Source organism: Amborella trichopoda, chromosome 3 (genome assembly GCF_054954075.1).
Source record: "Amborella trichopoda isolate Santa Cruz 75 chromosome 3, AtrichopodaSantaCruz75HAP2 v2.0, whole genome shotgun sequence".
NCBI lineage: Eukaryota > Viridiplantae > Streptophyta > Magnoliopsida > Amborellales > Amborellaceae > Amborella > Amborella trichopoda.
In genome coordinates this window covers 48441715-48453496 of record NC_142338.1, presented here as the reverse complement: position 1 = coordinate 48453496, position 11782 = coordinate 48441715, and the positions used below count along the sequence as shown (strand labels likewise).

The 11782-nt window shown below is 36.2% G+C and overlaps 1 protein-coding gene across 1 annotated transcript; it reads left to right on the top strand.

Moving 5' to 3' along the window:
• The first annotated feature begins 426 nt into the window (after positions 1–426).
• Positions 427–4648, top strand: LOC18443798 (alpha,alpha-trehalose-phosphate synthase [UDP-forming] 5). Its single transcript, XM_006853980.4, has 3 exons — positions 427–2512; positions 3263–3536; positions 4172–4648. The coding sequence occupies exons 1-3, from the start codon at positions 528–530 to the stop codon at positions 4469–4471; spliced, it is 2559 nt and encodes an 852-aa protein (XP_006854042.1). The 5' UTR covers positions 427–527; the 3' UTR covers positions 4472–4648.
• Positions 4649–11782: the final 7134 nt, after the last annotated feature.

Sequence of the window (11782 nt, the reverse complement as noted above, 5' to 3'; positions counted from 1 at the left end):
AAAAAAAACTGAGTTGGGGGTAGTTTTCCAGTAATTCTGTTGTCTCAATCTTTTTACTAGAAGAAAAACAAAACACATGTTTTTGTATTGAATAATTTATCAGTTACTTCTTGAATGAGATGGGGCTTTTCAGCTCACCTGGAAACACCTTCATTGAGTCAAACACCAATACTGGTTTGGAGATTTGATCTCTGTGCGGTCTTGGGCTTTCCCAAAGTTCAAAGTGATGACCTTCTTTTAATCAACACTTACAATAGTTAGAGAACATGGAATTTTACGGTGTTCAATAATTTGTAAGAACAAAATCAAGTATTTACCGATCTTTCTTTTTGATTTTTTTTGAATTATTTATTCGGATTGATATCTTTCTAACTACTTACCTTTTTGCTCTTCCAGTGACACTAAAGCACAGAGAGTGCTCCTGCTGAGCACCCAAATTTTGTACCCACCACTCTGTGTGTGTCTGTGTGTGTGTGTGTGAGAGAGAGAGAGAGAGAGAGAGAGAGAGAGAGCTCTGGGAATTCACTATGGCATCTAGATCGTATTCGAACCTCCTAGACCTCACATCAGGCAATTCTCCTAGCTTCAATCGAGTTGGAAAGAGGCTTCCGAGAGTTATGACAGTAGCTGGACTTCTCTCTGAAATAGATGATGAAGGCTCAAACAGTGTGGGCTCTGAGGGCCCCTCTTCCATCTGTCAAGAAAGAATCATCATCGTAGGAAACCAACTTCCCCTTCGAGCTCATAGGAGACCGAACCAGAGTAGTTGGGATTTCAGTTGGGATGAAGACTCTCTCCTCCTTCAATTAAGGGATGGCCTTGGAGAAGAGAAGGAATTTATGTACATAGGGTGCCTCAAAGAAGAGATTGACCCATCTGAGCAAGATGAAGTCTCTCAAATCTTGTTAGAGAGATTCAAATGTGTGCCCACGTTTCTCTCTCCTGAACTCTTTACCAAATTCTACCATGGATTTTGTAAACAACAGCTATGGCCCCTTTTTCACTACATGTTACCTCTCTCTCCTGATCTTGGCGGTCGATTTGATCGATCGCTATGGCAAGCCTATGTCTCTGTAAATAAAATTTTTGCAGACAAAGTTCGAGAAGTTATAAATCCAGAAGATGACTATGTTTGGGTCCATGATTATCATTTAATGGTTCTCCCCACCTTCTTGAGAAAGAGATTTAATCGAATTAAACTTGGGTTTTTTCTGCATAGTCCGTTCCCTTCTTCTGAAATCTATCGAACTCTACCTGTTAGAGATGATATCCTAAAAGCTCTCCTAAACTCCGATCTTATTGGGTTCCACACCTTTGATTATGCGAGACATTTTCTCTCTTGCTGTAGTAGAATGCTTGGGATTGGATATGAATCAAAGAGAGGCTATATTGGCTTAGAATACTTTGGAAGAACAGTAAGTATTAAAATATTACCAGTTGGGATCCATATCGGGCAGCTTCGTTCCGTTTTGAACTTGCCCGAAACGGAGCACAAAGTTGCAGAGCTCATGGATCAGTTCAAGAACCAGATTGTAATGCTTGGGGTTGATGACATGGACATATTCAAAGGCATAAGCTTGAAGCTTTTGGCCATGGAGCAACTTCTTTTGCAACACCCTGAGCTTAGAGAGAAGGTGGTTTTGGTTCAAATAGCAAACCCTGCTAGAGGGAGAGGAAAAGATGTCCAAGAGGTTCAATCTGAGACCTATACCACAGCTAAGAGAATCAATGAAATGTTTGGAAGACCAGGTTACAAGCCTGTGATTTTGATTGAAAACCCACTTCAATTCTATGAAAGGATTGCATATTATGTGATTGCAGAGTGTTGTTTGGTAACTGCAGTGAGGGATGGGATGAATCTGATCCCTTATGAGTACATAATTTGTAGAGAGAGCAATGATAAGCTCGATGAGACTCTCGGTCTTTCTAATTTACCCAAGAAGAGCATGCTGGTTGTTTCCGAGTTTATTGGGTGCTCCCCTTCTCTCAGTGGAGCAATTAGAGTGAACCCATGGAACATAGATGCAGTCGCAGAGGCCATGGACTCTGCAATAGTGCTCGCTGAACCAGAGAAGCAACTTAGACATGAGAAACACTATCGATATGTGAGTACCCATGATGTGGGGTATTGGTCCCAAAGCTTTTTGCAAGATTTAGAGAGAAGTTGTAGAGACCACATAAGAAGAAGGTTTTGGGGGATTGGGTTTGGGCTTGGCTTTAGAGTTATAGCTCTTGATCCAAACTTTAGGAAGCTCTCAGGGGAGCATCTAGTTTCTTCATATAAGAGGACAAATTGTAGAGCTATTCTTTTGGATTATGATGGGACCATGATGCCTCAGGCCTCCATTAGCAAGACACCAACTGCTGAGACCATTGAGATACTGAATGGTTTGTGCAGAGATCCGAAGAATGTGGTGTTTTTGGTGAGTGGAAGAGATAAGGGGACTCTGAGTGAGTGGTTTGCTCCCTGTGAGGGACTGGGGATTGCTGCCGAGCATGGCTTCTTTTTAAGGTATGGGATTGCATGATCCTATCTGTTTAGTTTTGTTTTTATTGTTCTATACACTGATCAAGTTTGTTATATGTTGCTACTTTTACCAGCTCTTTGTATGTTTCTTTGAGTGTGTGGTTGTGTATATGTGCATTTGCATGCATGATTCAAGAAAGAGAGAGAGAGAGAGAGAGAGAGAGAGAGAGAGAGAGAGTGAGAGAAAGACGCTAGAAACATATAGAGGCATGGAGCTCATAAGTATTGAATCATTTGCATCGGTGTGCCTGTCCTTGTCAGCACTAATGTTTTCCATCATAGAAGTCTGAAAATGTAAATTTCCATGCCTTTTTGCACCGGACAATATTGGTATAATCGTATTTTTCTTTTTTATATTCTTGGTCCCTTTTGTGGTGTCTTCCTGATGTCTGCTTCTAATAAATAATTGCTTTCTGATGTTATTTTTTCATTAATTTTGTCTGTTCATTTTTGTCGTGGTTTCTTTGATGCCTGTTGGAATGGTTAGTTTCTTATTTTTCTTCATTGATTATCTTTTGGATTCATTTCTTGGTGATCCCTTTTATGTATTTTGATGTAATTACTTTTTCATTTTTCTTATTTTTTTTCCCTTTTTCTGGTCTATTCTAATGTGCGCTCTCTGTCTCTCTCCCCCCCCCCCCCCCCCCCCCCCCCCCCCCCCTCCCACCACCTCCCAACACACACACAAAAATAAAAATTCTATATGTTCTTGAGCCCTGAATCATTTATACACAGGTTAAAGTGCGATGCAGAATGGGAGACATGTGCATCCGCAACAGACTTCGAGTGGAAGACGATAGCAGAGCCAGTCATGCAATTGTACACCGAAACCACCGATGGCTCAACAATTGAAACCAAAGAGAGTGCGCTTGTGTGGCACTACCAATATGCTGATCCTGACTTTGGTTCTTGCCAAGCTAAGGAGCTGCTTGACCATCTCGAAAGCGTGCTAACCAATGAACCAGTCTCTGTTAAAAGTGGCCAACACATCGTAGAAGTTAAGCCTCAGGTGATATATTCTAAGCCCTATGATGCACTGAAACGGCTAGAAACTATGGTTTTCGTGGTCCCTGAGCTTGTTTTTGTTATTGTTGAGAGATATTTTGTTTTGAGATATGGATATGGAACCAATTTTGAAGTATCTATTAATCGCAGAATGAAAGGATGGTATCTGGAAAAAGTACCTTCCTTGCCGCCAATATCTGGAATATAATCTATACTGTTTTTTTGGAATCAAAAGGAAGAATTATCTACTTTTGAGCCACTGTAAGTTTGTGGCTTCTCTCTCCTTTTGGGTCCCATGTAAAATTTGTGGGCTCTATCTGTCTCTCTCTCATGGATTGACTTAGCACAAAAGAGAATCATGGCTCATGTTTCTGATGAGGATTGTCAGAAAGGCAAGTTCTTTTCTTTTATTTTATCATCCCTTAGTCTGAAAACCAGTGACAAGTAAAAAGTAGATTCAATTCAATGAAATGTCCATTGAAAAATGACATTCTCAAGACTGTTCAATCCCCCACCTCACCAATAAGATGCTCAGGCTCTTAAATTATCGAAAATAAGATAACCCCAAAAAATATCACTGTTAAATCCCCAATAAAAATTAAAAGAAAGAAATTTCTCAGGTTGTTATGTCTTTTGCAGGGAGTGAACAAGGGTCTTGTGGCCGACCGCCTTCTCTTAACAATGCTTCAGAAAGGCATGCTCCCCGATTTTGTTCTATGCATAGGAGACGACAGATCTGATGAGGATATGTTCGGGGTCATCACGAATGCAATGTCAGGACCTTCTCTTTCACCTGTTGCAGAAGTGTTTGCATGCACGGTGGGCAAAAAACCCAGCAAAGCCAAGTATTATTTGGATGATACTACTGATATTATCAGAATGCTGAAAGGCTTGACCTCAGCATCTGACCAAGCTTCAAGGATTGACAACTTCTCATAACAACAGAAAATCGGCATAAACGTTTGTGTTTTGATCTTCATCGTAAGTAAGTGGCAATTTTCTTTATTTTCTTTTAAATTTTGATCGTGTTGAGTTAGTTTATCAGTAGTATGTAGTATGAAACTGTGAATGTGTGATTACGTGAAGGATGAAAGTCGCGATGCAGTAATTGACTAATTATTCTGGTGGGAACCATACATGGATACTCGGGTGCAAATTCAAAGCGAAACAAGAAAATGATTTCCAAAATTTTTTTTGACTGAATATGAATGTAAATAAAACTGTTGATAAGGATTATTCTCTCCATTTCTGTTTTTTTCTCTCTTTTCAAAGATTCTGCAAGATTTTTTAAACATGTAATTTTTCGGCAAGATTTTTCTTCCTTGTATGTCTAAATTTTTGTTGTTTAGTCATTAGTGAGACTATATTTGTGATTAAATGAAATTAAGTCAAAGAGAAAAATAATCTAGCAAGAAAAAGGTGTAAGAGAGAGCTACAAGTTGCATGTCAGTAAGAAAACTAGAAATTTGGGTTGTTGAAAAAAATTGAAAAAAAAAAAAATTGAAGAAAATATTTATGTTATCCTTCTCTTTCTTTATTACCTTTTTCTAATTTTTCTTGTTGTATCCTATTTTTGTGAACTTTTTAAATTTTGTTTTGCGAATTTTACCGATCTTCCAAAATTTGTCCTTAAAAAAGAAAAATCTAATATCCCTACCCTAATAAGAAAGCCTGCGTGCAGCAACTCTTCATGCATATTGAAGTCTAAGCGATTGCATCTTGTACATGCGTATCGAAGTCTAAGCGAATGCATCATGTACATGTGCATGCATGCATATATGTTGATGAAAGCACGAAAGAGGAAAGGGATGGTCTATAAAGAGGCCATTTATCTTTTGATATATGATGAAAAGCAAGAAAGAAAAAAGGGATTGTCTATAAAGAGGTCATTTATATTTTGTACATAGAGGTTATAATTTGTCTCTGAAATTAAAAATAGGCAGTTGTAAGAGTGACATTGAATAGACAGTTTTAAATTTTTTTTTCGAATTTTATGATTTATCCCAAGCTATCTACAATTTAAAATTTCGAATTTTGTGATTCACCCCAAGCTATCCACAATTTAACAACTAATAAGTGTGAATGATTTTAACTTTCATGTACAAAAGATAAAATACTCTTTATAGATAATCCCAAGAGTAAAAGGCCCCATGTACTCTAAAGTCAGAGTAACCAAGGTCTCGTCGTAAATTATAAAGCTCAAATAAATTGCCCTGGGCAGCCAATTATAGGTACCTATTCAACATTATTTATAAATGGGAAATTTATCAAAATATACGATGCACTATTTAGTATTTTACATGCTTTGCAACTTTTCAAATTTATGATATTTTGTCTTTGGATGGATATTTTAAAATTAAGTCAAACTACATCGGTAAAATGTTAAATAGATCATCTCTCATGAATATTTATTTGAAAAAATTTCCTTTGATAAAATGATTTATGTATTCCTTTAGATGGGCAGTTCCCTTTGGTTCTAAATAAATTTATCATCCATTTATTGTGTTGTTTCTCCTAATATAATGGATTAAAGTCGCAGGAATATATACAATAAGACCATTTATTTTTTATATAAAGAGGTCACATTCATTATTGACCGTAAATGTGAAATCGGGTGATTGGGAATGTATTATTGATGGGACAAAGAATCTAAAATAAATTTTTTTGAACATTTGTGACACTTCAATTTATCAAATTTCACGTCAACATCTAAAAGTGATTGACTGTCTTATACCAAAAGTGAATGGTCTTATAGTATACAATCCCATGAGTCTCTAAACCAATGTTTGAAATCTCAGCTTAAGCCAAGGACTTAGACCTAAGCCTAAGACAAGTTACTCATGTGAGTTGGAATAACTCGCCCGAATAGTACGAGTTTTAAGAATAATAATTGAAAAAAAACGAGAAGAAGAAAAAGAGAAAACTAGTGGTCACTTGGCCTCCCCGTATCCACATCTCCCTCCTGTCTCTCTTACCCTGCGCAACTGCCTACAAACTCATTCTCACCCAAATCCTCTGTCTTCTTTCTCCATTCGAGAACCGCGCAGTCATGGATATCCCACAAAGTCTCTCTTTACCAAAATACAGTAGTTTCAGCAAATCCTTAATAACCTCGTCGATTTCCTCATGGTTTTGTCAGAGCCATTAAATTTTTTTTATCGGAGGTCATATTATCTTGAGGAACAGGAGTGGTTGATGGAGTTGGGGTTGCAAAGGAGAAAACTATTCTTCTCTTGAGAGAAAAGCTGACTGGTAACCAAGAATAATGAGAGTGGTATCCAAGAAACAATGATCCTTTTTTTTTTTTTCACTTTTTAGGTAGTTCAATGGGGAAAGGGTCCCTACCAGTGGGCCTTGATCATCTAGCCTTGAGTCCATTCTTATTCTAAAAACAATGTAAGGGTTGTGATGGTTGTACCTCCACACCCAAGTCATCACACTGATTTTCATTCCCAAAAACACTACCCTATTAATGCTTTCAAAAAATTTAACTCCTAAATTTTTTGAAAAAAATGGGTAGAAACATGCCTTTTTTTAAAAAACGGTAACGTACAACATATCATTGATTATACAAGAAGTTTAAACAAAGACACAAGATTACATAAATGAATAACTAACAGAGAGAGAGAGAGTATGGACTTCTCCTTTGACGAGAACATTAGCATTTTCATTCGCTTCTCTATAACACTAAATTACCCCACAAAAAAACATAGAACCATGCCCTAGAGAAAGATAGTGGTACAGTCCAAGAATGTTGAGAGATACAAAGAAGAACCCAAAATGGAGAAAGACAGAAGGAAGGGGGGACAGAGAGAGGGTAATGAAAATGGGCTAGTGAGAAATTGATTTTACAATTTTTAAAATTTTTTTATGTGCCTTGAGGTGTACAAATAACTCGAGGCAACGCAGCCTCGCCCACTAGGTGAGGCCCAGTAACTTGACCGAATCCATAGTGGACTCAGCCGAGTCCATAGTGGACTCAGCCGAGTCTTAAACAATGGATACTGATGCCTAAAATTCTACCAAAAGAAATAATTTTAAGAAGGCTAAAACGGCTCACTTGGACATTTATCTCCACGTTTCCTTTTGTCTGAAAAGTTTTTTTCAAAAGTAGACTTCAACTTGCCATGTAAAAGAGAATAAAAACTTTTTATCTTAAAGAAAGGAGACATGAAAGCTGAAAACGCAGGCAATAAGCTTGACAAGGGTCACTTACACCGGCATGCAATGGGAAAAAGCAGAAGGAGAAAATAAGGGGTAGATGTTGGCTGAGACATAAAAAAATGATGGTGAATTTCAGGGGATTCCTTTCAATCATCCAGATGTGCAACATGTTGATCAATCAACCACATGCTTCCAAAGAACATGTTGGACATATATGGTACTAATATGTCTCCAGAATTAGGGATTTTTTTCAAAAATATCTATTTTATTTTGCTTTATTTAAAAAAGGAAAAGTCTCTTTAAAATTACCACTTTGAAATGTAAAATTAAAGTACACCTCAAAAATCTATTGGAAAATACTATTTTGATATTTGAAAACCCACTAATTAATCATCATGAGGTGATCATCAAGATGTACAGAAATGAAAAAACACAAGATTTTGAATCCTAAAAATCGTGCATTTGCGACACATTATCTGGATTATCCATTTTCAATATGTTCATGTGTTTATAGATCTACTTGCTTTGGATTATTTTTGGAATTTAAAATTTTATAATTAGAAATAAAAATTGATTCTCAAGCCATCCTAAGATTTATTTACACCAAAATTACATCTTATAATAAAATTTAGAGGTGCACCTTACTTTAATTGCTTAAGGTTGCAACCTTATGTAGACCACACCCTTTAAAAAATGACTCGCATTTTTTAAAGAAAAAGTATACAATGCAATTATCATTTTAAAGAAAAAGTATACAATGCAATGCAATTATCATTTTAAAGTATACAATGCAATTATCATTTTAAAGAAAAAGTATACAATGCAATTATCATTTTTTAAAGAAAAAGTATACAATGCAATTATCATTTTTTTTAAAAAAAATCTCCAAACCTTCTAACCCAAGCTATCATATTTCACGTGGAATGATTATAAATAATTATGACCTCCTTGCATTATAGATAAATGGTCTCATTGAAGACAATCTCTCTTTTCGATTATAGCCTTTTTTTATCATGTTTTAATGTTATCTCCAAAATGCCGTCGATTCTAATCTATGATTATAACATCGACCCAAATTTTTTTTTTTTTAAAGTCCCGATCGGATTGTAGAAACGAAAAACAATTCACAAAAACTAAAAAGAAGAAACAAACACAAAAGAAAGAAACAACCAACCACAACGCAATGATATATATGGTTCGGCAACGTGCCTACGTCCACGGTAGATGAGAATTTCTTTGCTAGCAATGGAGAATAGGATTACAAAAACCCTCTTCCTCATGTCTTTCTTATTACAAAGCAATCTGCGTTTTTCTCTGAACCCTTGATGAACCCCCAATAGCAACAATATATATCGAGTATCAAATAGATGGTACAAATTGTCAAAATACCCTTGTACGAACATATATTAAGTCCTAGATACATCGAATCTCATGTACCGATATATTCGAATTTTTTCTCGGGGGCTGCCACCTCGGTCGAGTCAACCTATCAGGATTACTCCTCCGGGCCTCAAGGCCTTCGGGATTTTAACAACCCGCCGGAGTCGTCTTTTTTACTCCACCTGGGCAGATCTATTTCCTCAGAATACAAGACATCAATCCTCAATATCGATGTACAAGACCTAAAACTTTAAAGAGGTCCGGATCAAACGCACAAAGTCCTATCAAGAAGTTCAAAGGGAGGTGCGGATTAGATGCAAGATCTGGCCCAAGAATTCAAAAAGGAAAAGGTTGATCAGATGTACAAATCATCATTAATTGACCCTCTTGTGCTTCATCTTTTATTTGGTATTCTTTTCATGAGGGATCGTTAGTTATGTATATTTGGGCGCTCAAGGACCTTAAAATAATAATAATAATAATAAGAAATATAAAAAATTCAAAGTATTATTTTTATGAGGGATCGTAAGTTTAAGTTATGTATATCTGAACGAGCCCGAGCTCAAGGACCTTAAAATAATAAAAAATATAAAAAGTTCAAAAAAAAAAAATCTATTTGAACTTATCTTTTATGTGTTACATCATTTTGTCAAATATTTTTAAAAGTAGTTTTTTACATTTTCCATTCTTTTTGGATTATTTTAAAAATACCCAAGTCACAAATAAATTTTTTTAAAATCTATTTTTTTTACTACTTTTTAACCTCATTTACATGTGTTCTGTTTCATTTTACTTAAAACATATATTTACTATTGTTTGAATTTTAAAAAAAAATTAACATTTTTTAGCTAGTCGTTCAATTGAACAGATATATATATTAGTTCTCATTTGAAAAGCTTCATCTAATTGAATTTTTGCACTTTGCAATAAGTTGTAATTCATACACTTGGTTGAGTATGCGCATATTATTAGTGAACTAAAATAATTAGAAAGCATTGGTTGCCCAACTTCTCCGTTAGATATTTCCATTATCTATGCCACTGAATGATAAATGTCATAAATAGCAGCAACAAGCACACTGAGGGTATATGACCCTTGCAAATATGATCATCCTCCATCCATTTTTGCCAAAATTTGAATAGTTCTGGGTCCTCCTCTTCATTCCATAATGGTAAGTTCGCCCTTTTTGCTGGGTATGACATGCAACTTTTAAGTGTGGTCGACATAAAATTCAGTTTATGTTGCCCCTCCTTGAAAGTAGTCCCATCAAAACGATCGTGCTTTGTGAAATCGTAGTTCATGACTTGATAGAACTCGTATTTCCTTCCATAATTTCTCCCAAAATTTTGTCTTTAAATTTTTGAAAAATGATAGGTGAAACCAGGGCTATAGAATTTCAGTGAGAGTAAGTTTTATGAAAGCACAAAGAATGATGGTGGACCTTCCTGGTTTCAGCCACACTAGAATTGCTGTTCTCAAGACTGCATTTTGAAAATCTTGCTGATAAAAAATCAATGTGCAAGAAAGTGGACCGGGCAAAACAATCATCAGAATAGCTGAAAACAGGTCATAAAGAAAATCAGAACAAGTGTGCCCATAGAGCACCAGAGTTGCTTCAAAGTAAAGAAAGATAGCAGTTTTTTTTGGAGAGAGATGGTAGAGAAGCTTAAACAACGCGAGAGTATGAAAGAGGACGAGTGAGAAAAGGTATATAAAATGGGGCCCTATCGTATTTTTCGTTTTAAAAAAAGGAAAGTATAGAATGAGACCATTTACCTATGGTACATGGTGATCACATTAATCTCGACTATTGGATGTGAAATTGGACGGTTGTAATTATTCCATTGACCAAACTCAAATTTCAAAATAAATTTTTTCAAACTGTGACATATCCAAACTATCAAATTTCACATCAGGTGGTTGTAAATAATTGTATCAAAGGTAAATGATCTCATTGTATACAATCCCTTTGAAAAATATTACGCATAGTATTTCAAAATAATATATTTTTTAAAAAAATTTAATAAATAGAGAGAGAAAATAACGGGGTTTAAATACCACCATTATGCTTTGTATTCATAGAACATAGGAAATTATATGAAAATGTTCTTATGCCTTGTATTCAAAGAACATAGGAGAGTGACGGTACATGTGCGGAGCGCGCATACAAACAAGTGCATAAGCACAAGGGTGGTTGCACTTCACACACTCATATTAGCACAAACACACCCTTAAATCAGTGCACGGGTTTGGGTCGGGCTTGTGGCTCGCTCCAACTTTTGCAAGACACGACCTGGACTCGGACTCATAAAGGTGCATTGGATGGCTACGTGTGTGATCCAACGGCTATAATACTAGTTGTGATATAGTGATTGTTGTCATAGGGGTTGTAGCTGCTACAACCGTGGGTTGGCAGTTTCAGCGGTTGATGACAGTTGGAATATGACTGTTGTGAACTCAACCGTCACAGGGAATAATTAATAGCCACTGTTCACCTCCAAGAGCCACCCTACACCACTATGAAAAAAGGGGTTCGAATTTCCCATTTTATATACCCTTTTTCACTCGCCCTCTCCAAAGTTCTCTAACTTCTCTCTAAAAAAAAAGTTGGCCACTTTCTCTCTCTACTTTGAGGCAACTCTAGTGCTTTGCTCTTCAGACTCACCTATTCCGTGCAATAATATGCAAGATTTCTTTTTGCAAAAG

Coding starts and splice junctions, on each gene's coding strand:
- LOC18443798 (XM_006853980.4), top strand. CDS start 528: ATGGCATCTAGATCGTATTCGAACCTCCTAGACCTCACATCAGGCAAT. Junction 2,513..3,262: donor GAGCATGGCTTCTTTTTAAG/GTATGGGATTGC, acceptor ATTTATACACAG/GTTAAAGTGCGATGCAGAAT. Junction 3,537..4,171: donor TCGTAGAAGTTAAGCCTCAG/GTGATATATTCT, acceptor TGTCTTTTGCAG/GGAGTGAACAAGGGTCTTGT.